Here is a 17,934-nt window from a genome sequence, read left to right as displayed (position 1 = left end):
AGAAAATGAAGAAGTGATAATGGTGAAATAAAACAAAATGAGAGGGTAAAATGATAATGATAGGAGTGAGGAAGATATGCCTATAAGTCCAAAACTCATGAGAGATTCCTAGCAAAGCATACATATACATCAACGAGCTCATATTCCAGTGTAGAAAAGGTAAGCAAGGTTTTAAGAAAGAAAATGTTGTAATGTTCTTGCAAGGCTCAATAGGCTAGCAATGGTCTATATATCAATAAAGGTAATAAAGGTACAAGGCTAACCGAGATAATGACCATCCATCCTACGACAAGTGTAATACTTCTTTAACTGATCTACACTAATTGGGTTTGAGAATTGATTTCCATCTAAATACATCAATCATGTTGTCCACTCTAGGATCAACTCTCTAATGATGTGGTGTGGGATGAATAGGATGCATAAGAAGGATACCATCACAAAAGCCAAATAAATACTAAAAACCACTCAAATCCATATATGAAGAAGTAGGTACATCGTCGAAATAGGAGACAAAACCCAATAGTGCATCAAAAGAAATAATGGGCCAAAAAAATCAGACTTTACCATAACTGCATTAACAACGCCCTCAATCACATCTTCAACATAAGTAAGATGTCCTGGCAACTCTAAAGCAGAGACAAGATGAACTCCTTTGAACTCTCAGTGATGAAGGCCCCAAACATATCAAGAAGTTGAACTATCTACTGACCATCTAACTTACATCCATCTCAGGCTCATCGTGAAGAAAAACTTTATCTATCATATATGCTATCTTAGAGAAAATTCTAACAACCTCCACAGGATCTCTCATAATAAGCTCTAACTCAATATCCACTAAACTCATCACATGTATGCTATCACTTTCAACAATGTCACTGACTAATCGGTGGTGGGGATGGGTGATAATGAATCATACGACATCTCATCCTAATTTAGAGGCTATTTACTTGTTGTCCATCAATCCTCTTGCTTAAACCTATTAATGCCTCCCAAATCTAGGTAATGATGGTTATAAACTGATCAATTATAATGTTAAGGATCCACATTTGACTACTCTAAAACCCTAACCCAACTCCAATCTAAGAAGTTGAATCCAAATTGAAAAGAATAACACTCCTATAAGATGAGGATGGATGAGATAAGATACAGCATGAAGGAAGTTTAGAAGAAGTAGAAACCAACTAATCACTACATAGAAAGGCGGCCCAACTAAAACTCAAATGTGTACTAATCTCTGAACACGTCAACATAAGACTATAAAGAGGGAATACTTAACCCAAAATTTATGACTAAGGCGACCTTGAAGGCTCACATATGCACCCATGTATAGGAAGGGAATCCTAACAAAAGAATGTAAGATCAACTTATAAGGTTATGGTGGCTCTAAAAATATCAAAGGGTAAGCTGAAAGGGATCCCTAGAAAAAGCAATTATACCCATCAATGATATGTAACCTCCTACAAGCCTCCAAAGAGATAGAGCGTTTCCATGCAAGGTGGTCATCACCTCCATACATTCACTACCTCACATCCCAGGAGGTTTCCTAGTGGTGGAGGCTTTCCTATTGGTTTTCATATATCACAACTCTCAATCACTCAAAGACGATCTAATGTGCATAATAAAAGGCATAAGTTCATCCAACAAACCTATCAATTAAAACAGAAAGGAAACAAAGACAAACAATTACGCATCAAATAGGAGAAGACTATTTGGCAATAGACAATCATGTGAATCAAATGAATCATATAAACACACCCTAGCTAGCAAAGATAGTAACAAAACAAAGTAGATGTGAGCAAGTAATCATGTTAGACATGTAAGATAGGTAATAGTCATTAGCATATGATAGGTAGGATAAAAACAAGTATAAACAACATGCTAGGATGTCCAAATCAATCATGTAATATAACCAAATCATCTCGCCTTTAGAAAGAATCTCCATTAATCAACTAATCAAACGCCATATTTTTTTCAACTACTGTTCAAGTTTGACCTTCTAAATCCCTAGCAGAGTTGCCATTTTGTGGACTTGTATTTTTCATGTGTATCCCACTCTATGGCAAGACTCGTTTTCTTTGTGAAAAATTGATTTTTATAAAAATAGGAGTACCACTTATTTTTATTTATTTTTAAAAAGAAAAATAAAATAAGAAATAAAACTTTAAAAAATGACTCATTATTTTTGGAAAAGCGTGTCTTTGAAAACTTGAGTCTAAGTCCAAAAGTCAGGTTACCTATCAAGAAGGTACCATAAAGGTAATACCCCTTTAAGCCCTAAAAATAGGTCTCTACTGACTAGGCTGAGGTAAGCATGACAATTAATAGATAAATTATAGATACCAAGGATAGAGAAGGTGATTAAAGTAAAACAACATTCCATTCATACCAAGACAAGTATATAAAAGAATTATGATTTGGATTGTTTTACTTATATATCTATTGTATCCAGAATTATGCTTTGATATATATATATATATATATATATAATGACTCTTTTATTTATTTATTTTATTTTGTCTCTCTTATGATTTCAAGTTTTACTTATCTATCCTATGCCATTTTTATGACAAAAAAAATAAGAGATCATTTCATAATTGATAAGACATTTGATACACTTAAAACAGATAGAACTTTTGAGAGTTATTTGAGATGAGATATTTGAGATATTCTTTTTTATATTCTTAGGGGAAGATATTTTGTTTTGAATTGTTTAATTCATTTTTTTTTCTATATAGCTTTAATTCATTTTTACAAATTTAATTCTGAAGGGATATTAACTAAAATATTGGAGGAAACTAAGCTCGAGACATTGGAGGAAACCGAATCAATTGTTGAATGCATGCCTTAGAAGTTTAAGAGAGATACCTAACATGGATGTTTTTTGCAAATATTTCTTTGTGATCAATTTATCTCTCTAGAACTATCCAAGGTCACAGAAGCTTGTTCCTATGCTCTTCACTACTTATATTTTATTTGATGAAATACCTTTGTGCTTTATTATTGATTTATTGTGTCTTATCAAGCTTCTATTATGTTTGGTTGATTTGCATGCATCTATATTCCTCTTGAGCTTTGCTTTGTACATTGGTGTTGCTATAGGAATCTATTCCTTTTTCATGCTTTCACAATTGATCAAGCAAAATCTCCAACTATCCTGTTTTCCTTTCTTGAGATTATTTTATCCCACACATTACTTTACCTTGGGTATAGTTTTCTTTATGTGGGTAGGTTATAGGATTGGAAGATAAGTACTACAAGATGATGCAATGCATTCCTTTAATTTATTTTTAATTGAGTGCAATGTATGTTATTTGAACTCCTTTTTGAGAGTTTGAGTGGGTTTATGCAACTTTTTTTTATCTTAAAATTTCCAAATGGGAAGATTGTTAGGACATTGCATCTTGTTTGTATGTTAGCAATTTTGTTCCAATTTCTTTTTTGCCTTAGGAATCTTTTTAGATAACTTACTTACTCTCCATTAAAGATCAAGGGTTACCGTTCATCCAACTAGGAAGTTATAAGTACGTCTAAGAAGGTTTGGCTTTTGGCAAGTTAGGCTCCTATAAAGTATAAAGAAAAACAATTTTTTTTTTCTTTTTTCAATTAACATGCATTTTATTTAAATAAAATAAAATAAAATACAAGGAACGGTTGAGTGGGCAAAAACACTCAAGCACTGGGACCACTCTAGTGCTTAGCCTTGCTCAAGCGCTCAAGGCATTCTAGCGATGGTTAATTGCGCTGGAGCGCTCATGTCGTTTTTGCCAAGATTTGAAACATATTTTTTAGAATTTCACATAAGTATTATTTGGAAACCTTATGATATCAAACCACTTCGACATATTTGCCTATAAATATCTCATTATAACCCTTTTAGGAAAAGAGATCTTAATACTTTGGATAGGGTTTCATTGAGGAAAAAGTCTAATGAGCTACACCATTCCCGATCTCTCATTCGAAGGATTCAAACATTGAATCTTGGGTTGAAGACCTTCATCCTTTCAACGAGGCTAAAGCATATTTACTAGTGAAGGGAAAAACTCGGATCTCTATGTTTCCTAAGTTCAAATCAGTTTAGGAACATGCATAACTATCCTAGGTTTTTTCTAAATCCTATGCACAGCTAAAAAAATAGCATTTTTATACTTTAAAAGGATTCAAAACATGCTAACGAAAACCATACCTTAGATTCAAATGTCCCCGAATCAAATCCACATGGTGAAGATGAAGATCGAAATCATAGAAGTCTCATAAACCCGAAGTCTTCCGCCTGATGACTCGAACTTTGATCTTGGCACATTTCCAATGGAGAGAAAAACAAGGTGGAGGCTATGACTCTCAATCTTTCTGAATGGTGAAAGACAAAAGCTATGGAAACTTTAACCCCTATGGGGTATTTATAGGGTTCCTAAGTGGGCTTAAGTGTCTTGAGCCCACATGGGCTTGGGTCACTTAATCTAACCCAAAATGGGTTCTAATTGATTAATTAACCTAATAAGACCTACTAATTAATTAATTAACCCAATCCAGAGACCTTGTTCACTTATCCCTATGAACCTTGCATAATTACCAAAACACCATTATGCACAAAAATGAACCTAGAGTCAATCTGACCCCCATATACCATGCCAACAAGGTATATGAGCTTAGAGCGAGGATCACTAAGACCCATAAGAATATTGACTCCCTCATAATCCAATTTTAAAGTTGATTCGACATCCCATTATAGATAATCAACTTAACTCCAGTATCCTATGTAAATAACAACGAGACACCAAGTGCTAGGGTCTGTGACCTGCTATCCATTGTGTTCAGTCTTCCCATGAACTGGTGTCATAGTCTAACAAGGTGAAAACTATTAGCCTTTCAAGACTACCTCTATCATCTTTGAGTTATAGATCCTCCTATTGTGTGTTTAGATGACATATCTTACCTCTTAAAGAGCCAATGTCAAGTTCTACTTAAGGAACTACTATGGTCATAGTTTCCATGAACACACCTCCTTAGGATCACCCAAGGGGACACACTGTCTCAATCCCAAGAGATATCATGGTGGCCCTATTGAGAATACCTATTACTATCAGCTTCCATCAACAATGACCCAATCCATAGGGAATATATGATCAACTTACGATCTCATCTATAAGTCAAAGTCATTGCTAACTTTAGTACAAACTCAATATTCTATCAAAGTTGAGAAACAACACAATGAAACAGCTTGATGAGGTCATGATTACTTGATAGCCTTAAGTCATGACTCACCGTAGGTCCTGTCATTGTGTAACTATACACACTAGTGCACTCACCATGGGAAACCCATCCCAATAGTCAAAGACCAGCCCTCCTTGAAATTAAGAGGTGGTGCACTACAACCTCTAATGGGTTGCCTAGACCCATAAATTGATTGTGAACAAGTCATCTATTTGCAAGAAACATGTGACTTAAATCTTATATGCAACTCCTAATGCACCTCAGTTGCGTACAATGCAAAAGATGCAGGCAAGAATGCTCATAAAGTATGATACATGGAATAAGGATAGATAAAAGTGAAACTAGAACATCATTAAATAAATAATGAATTCCAAATTTATTACATTATAACATGCTTTTAAGGGTTCTATCCTAACAACTAGAGAAATTGAAGGTTGCTACATTGCAAATGTGAATCAAGTTGTAGATACTGGAAAGTAAGTCTTTAAGGTAAAGTGACCAGGTACATCTATGTAACTTGATTTTATATAGTGAATTTAGATTAGCAGTCCTAGACCTTGTGGTTTTTCACCTCCACAATTAGTGTGAGGTTCTTCCACATTAATATCTTTGTGTCTCATTGCATATCTTTATTATTTTGTTTATATTGCCAATCTTGGATTGAGTTGATTATCCATAACTTCTTGCATGAAAAAATTGGGTATAACATATAAATATTTATTTAAATTTTAAATTACACCCATTCAACCCCCCATTCCTTAGGTGTTATCCTACTGGACTTTAGTTTTACTAGTATCATGCCACTAACTCGCCATCTCCACTCTGTAATTCACTACTTCCACTAATAGGAATCTATTTGGGAAGATTCGATCACTTGTCCCTCCTCTTCTTCATCTATGCAATGGTTTTTTAGCTCACTATACATCTTCACATACAAAACTAAACCACGCATCAATTAATCATCATTGCACATCTGATATGGCATTTCGTTAACAATAGTTTCATTATTTTGGACCTCAGTTTTCCACATCTCCAAAGAGATCAATAACTTATCATATCACCATCCTTGCATCAATACTAGATCAATTGTAGATTCTGTATCACATCATCGGTACGTGCCATTTTTCATTTCCATTTCCATTTTTTTCACGAAAGTTTTGGAAGACAAGTTCAAGTAAGCTTCTTATTTCGTTCAGATGTTTATTTATTTTTCTTTATTTCCTCTTCTTTTCTTTTTTCATTCATTAGTTAATGATTACTACTAAAAAAGAGCATACTTTATATAACAATTCTCATGAGTTTTACATCTTTTAAATAGTAATTATGCCCAAAATACCCAATTAATATGTTGTTGCCCTTTGCAAGAGTTACTAACAAGTTTTATGAAGTTTTGGAGTCATTTCAAGGTATGATTTTGATAAATTGATGACAAAAGAGATGAATTGAATTAAAGAAAACAAATAATATTGATGATGATCCAAATGCATAATAGAAGAAGTAATGCAATTAGTTTGGACTTGGATTTGGGATAATTGGAGGTAGTTAAGGTGGAATTAAAAGAAGGAAATGGAAAAAATGACAAAGGGAAGCTCAAAAACCAAGTGTTGCATATTCGCATGATCATGCAAATTGAACCAGATAAGGAATTTGTGTTGCAAGCTAAGGAATATGTGTAAGTTGATTTCGCATGAACATGTGAAAATTTCACATAGTCATGCGAAATGGTCTAAAAAGTTGTTGCTACTACTGTTGCTCCATTAATTTCGCAGGACCATGCGAAATTGATTTTTTCATACATAATGGTTATTTAGTTGCTAAACTTCATATTATTGAATGGAAAAGGTTCTGGAAGACCTTTTAAATGATGCCAAGTGTTCACTTGACCTTGGCATATAAATAGGAACTTGAATATCTCATTAAAAAGCTTTTTGACACTTTTGGATTTTAGATTTTTCTAGAAACTCTTTCTCTCAATAGAATTCTCTATTTTCTTTCATTTATGTTCATTTTCTCACTAGCCAAACATGCCTTGTGAGACCAAATCTCCAAGCATGAGTGGTTAAATATCATTTTTCTCGGATAAATGAAGATCTAGAGGTAAAATATATGGTGAATTAAAGAAATGAGTTTTAAATCTAAAGACAATTTGATCTAATTGATTGATTAATTGGATTTTGAGGATTTTTCTCTTCAAATTGTCTTAAAGCTAGATTTGATGAGATCAAATAGTTGCATTGTGTGAATCATTGGAAAATGATTTAAGATGAGTTGAATATATGGTTTAAATTGATATTTTAGCTTAAATAATCTAATTTGAAGAAAAATTAGATTTAGACATAAAGCTAATTCAAAAATCTTTTTAGATGAGAATTTAGATTTTTAATCTAACTTGATGAAAAATAGATCTCAACATCTATTCGCTATAGAGATTGTTTTCTAGAACATTCTAACTTCGAGAGTTTCTTTTCCTTATTAAGTTCCTTTTATTTTACATTTTATTGTTCTTCTCAATTTGAAATCATTGTTATTTTGAATTTTCATCATGAATTGTCAATTCGATTTCACTTGATCACAATAATTTTTTTCCCCCATTGAAGCCTTAATTATCGAAAATAGTCCATCCCGGTGAATGACACCTAAGACTATTATACTACCATAACTTTTGCTAAAAACCCTTTTTAATTGAGCAAGAGTTACTTTAGCATAGTTGAATTAGGCTATAAATTTTTTTTGATGTGATAAACGATGAAAAATCAATCAATCAGTTAAATTCCTAAATTTTTCATGTTTGGGTGTGGATAAATTAGGCCACACATGAGTGTTGTAGATTTGACATTTAGGAGATCATTTGATTGAATGTTGATTGTTTTGAGAAATTGGGATTGAGATTGGGTTAATTTTTCTTCAAATTCATTTACCTAAATAAGTCCTTGGATAATTACACAACAATTGTCTTTGAATAAATATATTAATTTGAATTCATACCTCTTTGATTTTATGTTTTTGCTTCATGTGTACCTGTGGCTTACCCATCACAATTCACACACATTTTTCAATTGGCTATGATCACATGTCGACACTAATTTAGGATACTTTGGTACTAAAAGAAGTCTCAATAAATCACTTATGTGGCTACGCACTTGATCCCCTCATTAGAATCACACTCAACTTATGTTTAGGAATTTTTTTTATCCCTAATCACTAATGAATTCTAAATTGTATATGCTTTGGTTTATTTCTGAATTGGCTTATTTAGGATTACTTATAGATCACCAATGGATCTTAAGCTACACCTTAGTCATTCCTTAAAGACACTTGAAGTTTTTTTTGGCTTGATAAAATTCACATACACACACATGCACTTTTATTTGATTGTTTGAAGATGTTGTATGATTTTTATTTTTATTTTTCATGATGAAATAATGCTTCTATATATTTATTTAGGTTTTTTCTAAAGAAACTGTTGTTTTGTCCCTTTGTTGCATACTTTGCTTAATCCATAATTTTGATATTTTCAAATCTCTTGTACATTAGCTTAACTTTAATAATGTATTGTATGCATGTCCAATGTGATAATTGATATTTCTTTAGATTCTTGTCATTTAATTTAAGCTGAACATATGTAATTTATATTGGGGTTTGGTATCATAGGTATTTGTTATTATAATTGTTCTAAACCTCATTAGCCATATGCAAGTGCTATCCAAGTGCGTTTTTGCACCTTTTATTTTTTTAACTTTATAAATATGCAAACTTTGTTTGTGAACACCTTTTTGTTTAATATTGTTTTATTATGCTTTAATTATTGTTTGATTACTTGAATGAGATAAAATACATGTTATATGATATATTATCTGAACTAACTGTAATGTCTTCATGAAAGTGTTTTGGATTCTAGCTATGGTATGCTCATGTTCTTTCCCATGTGATTGATTTTCTTTGATATGTTTGGTTTGGTGTGAATAACATTCTGTTAAGCTTTAGACATAATCACTTTTATTATCTTTGGTATTCACTAATTTATAAATCAATTGTCATAATTACCTTGACTTAGTAGGAACTTATTTTAGGGCTTAGAAAGGTGCTACTTTATGGTATCTTCCCAAAGAGTAACCTAACCCTCGAACTTGGACTTGATTTTCAAATACATGCTTTTCCAAAATAAGAAATCACTTTTTTAGGGTTTATTTCTTATTTTGTTTTCCCTTTTAAAAAATAAAATAAATGAAGACTCCAATTTTTATAAAAATAAGTTTAAATAATCTTTTTAATAAGAATGTAATAAGGATTTTTTTTTTTTTAATTTTTTGCAAATTAAAGTTGTAGAAATCATATTCTTAATAGAATTGGATTGAAAATATTTTTGTGAATAAATTTTGTAAATAAATTAATTCCTTTATAAATAAAATCAAATTGAAATGCTTTTATAAATAAAGTTATACAAATTCATCCTTTCTCCAACAAAAAAAAAAAAAAAATCTTTTTATTGTAAACAAAGTCAATTTGAATTTTTTTAAATAAATTCTTTAAATAACAATGAGTGCAAATAACTTTCTTGAAAATAAAAATTGAATATAAATAAAATTGAATCAAATAACTTGTTGGAAATAAATTGAAACTTTTTTTTTTGTAAATAAATAAACTAAAATCATTTATTCAAAATTGTTTTTAATGAACTCCTTTGGAATTTCTAGAAAAACTTATTTTTGAAATATAGTTTTTTTAATCAGTTAGTAAATCAATTTGTTTAATTCTCTTGTCATTATTTTTGTACTTTTTTTATCATATGTTATAATTGTTTTTGTATATATTTATTTGTATCATTCTATTCTTAATATCCATGATTAATTAATTAATTGTCACAATTCTCTCAATTTATTTAGTAGAAACCGTAAGTATATGGGCTTAAAATAGTGTTACGGTTCACTACCATACCTTTCTAATTAGTAACTTGATCCTTAAATCCAAACTCAGTTTTTACATACACGTTTTTTCCAAATAAGGAATCACACAAGGTTTTCTTTCTTATTTTGTTTTCCCTTAAAAAAAAAAAAAAAAGAACTAAAATAAATGACAATTTCAAGTCTTTTTCAAAAAAAATTATTTTTCACAAATAAAAAGCGAGTCTTAATGTTCAAGTGGGGACACATGTGAAAAATATGGGTTCACAATAAGGATAAAATATTTTCTAATGTTTATTTTAAATCATTTTTAAACTTTTCTTAAGCAATAAATTTGAATTTTTTTAATTAAGAGAATTTGCAAAGTTTTAATATAAAATTAAAAAACTTTTCCTTAAACCAAACTAGAATAAAATGTTTTTTTGTATATATAAAATTGAATAAAATAAAAAATCATTTTCAATAAATAAACAAAAATAATTTTTTATAAAATCAAATAAAATATAATTTTTCGTTAAAAAAAAAAAAAAAAAGATTGAAGTATCTTTTGTAAAATTTCTTTTCCTATTAAACATTATTTTTAGTAATAGATTGAGTTAGGAAATTCTTTTGCAAATAAATTTTAAAAGAAATTAACTAAAATTTGAATTGAAATATTTTCTTCAAAATTAAATTGTAAAAATTCATTCTTTTTCTAAAAAAGGTAAATAAAAATAATTTCTTGTAAAAAAAGACTAAATTGAACCTTTTTTTTATTGAAATTACATTCAATAATCTCCTTTAATAAAAACAAGAAAAGTCTTTTTGGAAATAAACTTGAATTTGAATAAAACTCAAATCCTTTGTTAAATAAATTGAAACTTTATGAATAAATAAATTGAATTTTTTTAATATAAATAAATTCTTTTGAAATTTCTTGAAAATGTTTAATATTTGGAAATTATCAAATCCTTTTTTCTAATTAGTCTAATAAATTAATTTGTGCATTTCCTTTATCAATATCATATATTATTGTATTTTGTTTTCAATCTTGTATTATGATACATATTCGTTCACATTTTCTCAATATTCATGATTAATTAATCAATTGTCATAATTCCCTCTACTTGTTTAGTATAGACCTTTTTAGGACTTAAAATGATGTTACCCTATGATGGTTTCGTGATAAGTAACTTGACCCAAAATTTGGATTCGATTTTTACAAACTTGTCTTGTTCTTCATGGAATCACATTAGAGTTTTATGTCTTATTTTGTTTTCCTTTTTCAAAAACAAACAAAATAAATTACAACTTTAACTTTTTAAAAAATATTTTTTTTCACAATAAAAATGAAGCTTGTCATAAAGTGGAAATGCATGTAAAAAAATACAGTTCATATAAAAAAATTTATTTAATTAAGTGTGAGTATTATAAATAAAAAATTATATATTATTTAAAGGGAAAGTGGTATTGTGTATTTCTCTTTCATACACATTACTCCAACTATACTGTCCAACACATTTGTACTATGGAAGGCATTCAAATGGTAGAAATGTATTGTGATTTAAAATATTTTAGTTTTAACATGGAGCGATGGAATTATAAAATCCAGCTCAAGAAAAACCAGAAGGAATTAGCAGCATGTGGCAGAGCTGGCAGGCATAGCATTGGATGAAAGCAACATTTCATGAATATAGGCCAACGTGATCACATGCAGCGCCCACCGCCCACTCACATGTACAGCCATCTCTATTCACTCACATAACCACGTGCTCTTTTCCCCATTGCTCGCCTGAATCGTCATAGTCAAAGTCCTCCAACAAATCAAATAGTCAGCAGTTTGAGGTTCTCTCGGAGGCAACCTCCATGACTTTTCTCGCAATTAGTTGATAAGCTTTTCTCTGGCTCCTTTTCGATGTGTTCCCCTTTCAAAACCCATTTCTGGAAGTTAGTTAAGAGGGGGGGATTCCATGGTTTCTGGATAAGACTTTCCTCTTTATGCCTTTGGGAGAGGATGAATCCACCAATTTAGAAATTTTGTTTTGTCAATTAAATAGACTCTAGCTCTTTAGCGTAGGGTCTTGGGCATGTGGTCCTTTTGTATCCAATAATTTGCTCTGTTCAGAATTGTTAAATAGTCTAAGACAAAAACTGAAACAATTAACATAGGGTTTTTTTAAAGGCTTTGATCCAGCTATAGTACATGCCAGCTTTTCCATTTAAACAAATTTATTTCTTTTTATTTCCTATTATAATGGTGTGATTATAAGGTATAATTTTTAATCCCTAGACAATGAAAAGAAGAGGGATACAAAAACAATTTTTCTTGAGAATCCCTCCTCGTTGATTTCCAGAAATAGTTAAACAAGTCAACAATATCCAAATTACAATTCCAAGAAAATATCAGAACCAGGAATTAGATTCAAAAACACAGAAAGGTATCAAAAAGAAAATAAAATTCAACCAAGATTACATTGAGAAGATGAAAGCAGCAAAAGAATGAACAAACACCTCCACCATCACCCCAATTTTCTTCTTGATTACCTCCCATCTGCTGATGTGAACGATTCAGCAAATCCATATGGGCGAGTGGGTATGCTGGTCTGAGTGTTGTCCAAGCTTGCGAGGAATGAGGAAGACGAAGAAGAATCCATGTGGCTTCCTCCTTCAAATGCCTGCCACTTCTTGAGGGCTTGTGGCAAGGACATGTCAAGGTCGATGCCATATATGTCCTCTGTGTTTTGGTCCACAGGTTTCCAGAGCTCTACGAGAGAAGATAGAACATTTACAGCATGACCCATATCAGGCCTTTGGTATGGCTCCCTGGCACAGCAGTGACCTGCAAGTTCAGCAACCGTGCTGATACTGGCGAGTGTTTCCTCATCAACACCAATTGTTGGGTCAATGGCTTTTCTGAAAGTGTCCTTGTTGATGTGCATTCTTTTGAACCATGTCACGAGGTGCATGCTCTCCTCGGGCTGGCTCTCATCTAGTGCTTTTCTCCCAGTGATTAGCTCCATCAAAATCACCCCAAAACTGAAGACGTCCACTTTAGTAGTCACTCGACCAGTCACTGAATCAAATAATAAAAAACAGGGAGTTCTGTGTCAAAATTCTCTATGTTAACTTGGAACAAAGGCTTAGGAATTTAACACTAGGGATCACAAAGAATAATGACTAAAGATAAATGGAAACAATTAAGTCAATAATGCTTTTCAGTTCTCTAGAACGGTCACTGATCTCATAGAAGACAGCTATCAATTTAGCTGATGGCATATTATGCATTTCACGTGTGGGTGATTTATCTAAAGCATTAGAAAATCTATAAACTAAATTAACTAGCCAACAAAATAAGGGGAGAAGTAACAAGCACCTGCATATTCTGGTGCCAAGTATCCAAAAGTTCCAGCAATTCTTGTTTCAATTGAGCCTTTCCCCTCTGGAGCAAGTCGCACAAGACCAAAATCGGCAACCTTGGCTCTCATATCATCCCCAAGAAGAATGTTTGAAGGCTTTAGGTCCCTGTGTATAAAGCTCTGATGGGCTAAACCATGGAGGTACTCAACACCCCTTGCTACATCCAATGCAATAGCCAACCTTCTAGTCCATTCAAGTGGTTTTAGCCCTTCTTCAGGCCAGCTGAACAGATGCCTACTGAGTGTCCCTTGAGGCATATATTCGTACACAAGAAGCTTTTCATTGCCATCCAAGCAATACCCAAGAAGAGCGACTAGATGCCTGTGCCGAACCTTAGTCAAAACAGCAATTTCTGACTTGAACTCTGCTAGTCCCTTTCCTGTTATCACCCCAGACTCCATTCTCTTTACTGCAATTTTTGTACCATCATGCAATTCACCTCTGTAGACAGTCCCGAATCCACCTTGTCCCAATATATTTTCTTCACTGAAGTTGTTAGTCACATTCCTTAAAACTTGAATCGAAATAACCATATTTCCTGCTTCAACCATTTGAATGTCATTGGGCTCGCTACTAGGATGAGTATGGGTTTCACTTATGGCACCAACACTAACACTCGAGCCTGCAACTGTGATCTTCACACTGTCATTATCAGAGCCAGAATGGCGAGGATGAATAACCATTGCATTCGGGCTCTGTACTCTGGTAAATCGTTTTTGTTTTCTTTTGTAGAGACAGAAAACCAACAAACCTATCAAGAAAATCACAAATACACCCCCAATTACAGAAAATACAATAATTCCAATTAAACTTGAGGATTTCTTGCCACCATTCATGGAACTGCCACTGTCTTGGGAACCTGTATTTGTGGAAGGACCAGGTGAGCCTTGAGAAGAGGCACCTTGAGAAGTAGAACCACCCTTCTCCTTTCCTATATCTGGGTTACCATTAGAGTTCACAAGCACATTACCCTTAAAACTTGGGATTTTCCCATAAAGCTGGTTGTTTGAGACGTCAAGTTGGGTGAGTGCAGGCAGAGAAGTAAGCTCCTCAGGAATGGAACCTGTGATATTGTTGTCGGCAAGAACTAGTTTTTGAAGTGATATTAATGAAGAGAAGTTGGAAGAAATTGTGCCAGTAAGACCCATTTTCTGAAAATTAACAACCGTAATGTTCCCATTGTTACATGCAATCCCAAACCATTCTGTACAAGGATCATTCCCTTTCCAATTCTTGGCAAACTTTGTTGGATACCCAAATGATTTCACAATGGACAGCAATATGTTGACTCTGGGATCACACTCACCTGGCTTTGGCAAACAAAAGCTATTGCCATCTGGAGTCATATCGACTGCAACCGAGTTTTTGAACTCAGGCACTGGTCCTTGCAGAAAATTGTTTGTTAAATTTACAGCCTCTAAGGATCCAAGATTCACTAATGACACTGGGACAACACCAGTGAAAAGATTATCCCTCAAACTCAAGCTCTGCAAGTCTTTCAAACCCGAAAAATCAGGCAATGGACCAGAAAAGGCATTGGAATGCAGCCAAACCTCCTTCAAAGAAGTCATGTTCTGTATAACATCAATGGTCCCACTAAGTTTCTCCTCACTCATCTGACCATTAACCCATAGAGACTCAATTAGGGATCCAGAAAGGGCAGAGGGCAAGCCACCAACGAGAGCATTAAAAGCCAAATGCAAATTTACCAGCCCGGGAAATGCAACAGGACCTAAAAAATCGGGTATATTTCCAGTAATATTGGCAGAATTGGCGGAGAAATTTTGAAGCGCGGAAGCATTCTTCAGGCTTTGGGGTATTTCCCAGGCGGAAAAGGGATTGTTATCAATTTCTACTGATTGAAGAGATGACAACCCAGAAAAGAAATCACCGGGAATGTAAGTAAACTGGTTGTTGCTCAGCATCAACACTTGCAATGAACTCAGACCCTTTAAGCTCGGGAGAGGACCCGAGATGTTGTTCCATTGGAGCTCTAAACGCTCCAACTCTGTGAGATTACCAAGACTAGAAGGGAGTGTACCTTGAAGGCCTTGTCGCCCAACTTGGATCCGGGTCACCCGTTTGTCTTCTGAGCAGTCAACGTGTTTCCATTCGCAAGGATCTGGGCCGGACCATCCGAGAGACTCAGAGTTGCTCAAGCTGTCTTTCAGAGCCAACATCACCGAAGCATCCTCTTGAGACTCTGCACAGAGAAGAAGAGAGCAAAACCCAGCCACAAAAATGGCTAAAATCTGGTAGGATTCCTTCATTTCTAACACTTGGAGAAGAATGATGATGAAGAAGAGAATGGTTGCATTAGCTACAGGGATTTAATAAAGCTCATATTTCTTCATTTTTGAAAAATGGGTAAGAGCTTCATTTCTAACATTTTAAGGACTAAGGAATATCTGTGATGAACAAAAAGGACTCACCAGTTGACGGTGAGAAGAATGAGTGGTTTTGTGGGAAGAAGAGAAGGGTGGTTTTTGGGGCAGGAAGGAGGGTAATGACTAATGAGTAACGAAAAGGGTGGGTTGCAGAAAGAGCACATGGAGAGTGGGGCCACAATGCGAAAGAAATGGCTGGCATAGCAATTAGCTAGTGTAATAAGCTGGAATGGATAGGGTGTGGGGGATGATTCTAATTTCTTTGAGCCTTGAGGGGACACGCCCAACTGGGTATTGCTTTGTCTGTTGGGTGGCGTGTCTTTTGCATGTGTCCTCGTGCTTGGGAAATTGTTATAACTTATCTTCTCCACCCCAATATGCGAGGGGCAATTTCACTCTCTCAAATTTGATTCCAAGCATCTTTCCCCTTTTATCTTTCATTTTCAATTTCTGCCCTTCATTTCTTTGGCCATTGATCATATGAGCTCCCATTTTGTATCTCTTCAGCCTTCTCTATCGTTGTTTTATTTCCAAGGGCATCATCATCTTTTTTTCTTATTTCTCCGGCCTCTCTTTTTAGAATAATAATATTTTTCCACAAAAATTGTTGGAAGTCATCATTTTTTTTTTTTAAGATAATTTTTCTTGGTAGAAAAGGTGAATGCTTTTCTCTTGACAACAAAAAGGTATTTTATTTGCCGTTTTGTTTTTCTACCTTTACCTTCTCCAATATTGAAATATAATTTCTTACTCAAAATAAAATTATTTTTACCTTTCAAAATTTTTACTAATTCTTGACTTAAGAATAAGATTCCATTTCACGACATTTTTTAAAAAATATTTTAACTTAAAGCATGTTTTTGAAGAAAACTAAGATATTTGACAAAATATAGAAAATATTTAAAAAAAATTAAATTATTACTTACAATGCTTCTTGGATAAAGATTTCATCGGTGATTCTTCTAACACTAATAGAAAAACACACTTCCACTAAAAATAGTTAAACGAGAAACATGGTCAAACAGATCCTAAATCAAATTATTCTAATTTAATTTGATTTGTTTTGATAAATTGGTGACATTGTGATAGAGAAAAACTGAATAAAACTTACATAAAATGATGAAAAACTGAATACATTTACCGTCATTGATGCTGCGAATGCGATTAAAGTTTCAAAGTTTGTGATTTTATATATGTGTATAATGCAATGCGTGAATGTATGATTGTTGTGTAGCTTCTTCTCTCCATTCCTATGTTATTTCAGTATGTGTGAGTAGTAACTTTTTAATAGGTTGGTGAAGGGAGAAGGAGTAATATGACTGCTAATCCAATGAATTGAAGAGGTACAGAAACAGAAACCAATGAAAAGATTGAAGAATGACCTCTACAAGTAGTAATTAACATCATCAGAGAACCAAAGTGTTGCTTTGTGGCAATATGTCAGAGCACACCTTCTCTTGCTTGTTGATTCCATTCGGCCAAATAAAAAGCAATCCAAGTGCAGCCTGCAATTTGCCAAGTGTAAGGGCGGCCTATAAGCCACTTGACATCAGTAATGAAGCTATATGGGTGCAGTTTTTCTTCAATTACACAAGGATCAGAAACTTGGTTCTGCATTTGCAAGAGGTCCTTGGCCCTTTAGTTGATAAGAAACAACATGGATTCCTGAATCATCGCTACAAGAGAATAGGCTTACAGTCGGGGTCAACCAACCGCAGCTAAAAGCCAAAAGAGTGTGACCATAGGTTTTGGTTGAGAAAAAAAAGACTGCTGCATTGTGTCATTATAGCTGGTGCAGATAAATGATATAGTCACGACCATGAGTAACTATATGACTATGGCAAACGTAAAAGGTATGAACACGGGCGACTTGATTCTATGATTGAAATATGGGAAACTTGTGTTTTCAACTGCTTATTTGAAAGTATTATGGTATTCAAATCCCAATAATGTGGAATATCATATTTGACCATCAAAGGGGAAATATTATCGTTCTTGTGCACTATGTGCTCAGTCCATTTTCTCTTCCTAGATTGCCC

General features: G+C 33.3%; 1 protein-coding gene across 1 annotated transcript; it reads right to left on the bottom strand.

The window, feature by feature from the left end:
* Positions 1-12,382: 12,382 nt before the first annotated feature.
* Positions 12,383-16,086, bottom strand: LOC117912938 (receptor protein kinase TMK1). Its single transcript, XM_034827752.1, has 2 exons — positions 13,465-16,086; positions 12,383-13,164 (listed from the first exon to the last, which is right to left on the bottom strand). Exons 1-2 carry the CDS (start codon positions 15,776-15,778, stop codon positions 12,632-12,634), a joined length of 2,847 nt encoding a protein of 948 aa, XP_034683643.1. The 5' UTR covers positions 15,779-16,086; the 3' UTR covers positions 12,383-12,631.
* Positions 16,087-17,934: the final 1,848 nt, after the last annotated feature.

This window comes from Vitis riparia, chromosome 4, assembly GCF_004353265.1.
Source record: "Vitis riparia cultivar Riparia Gloire de Montpellier isolate 1030 chromosome 4, EGFV_Vit.rip_1.0, whole genome shotgun sequence".
NCBI lineage: Eukaryota > Viridiplantae > Streptophyta > Magnoliopsida > Vitales > Vitaceae > Vitis > Vitis riparia.
The sequence above is the reverse complement of the archived record's forward strand: the minus strand, read 5'-3'. Positions and strand labels throughout refer to the sequence as shown.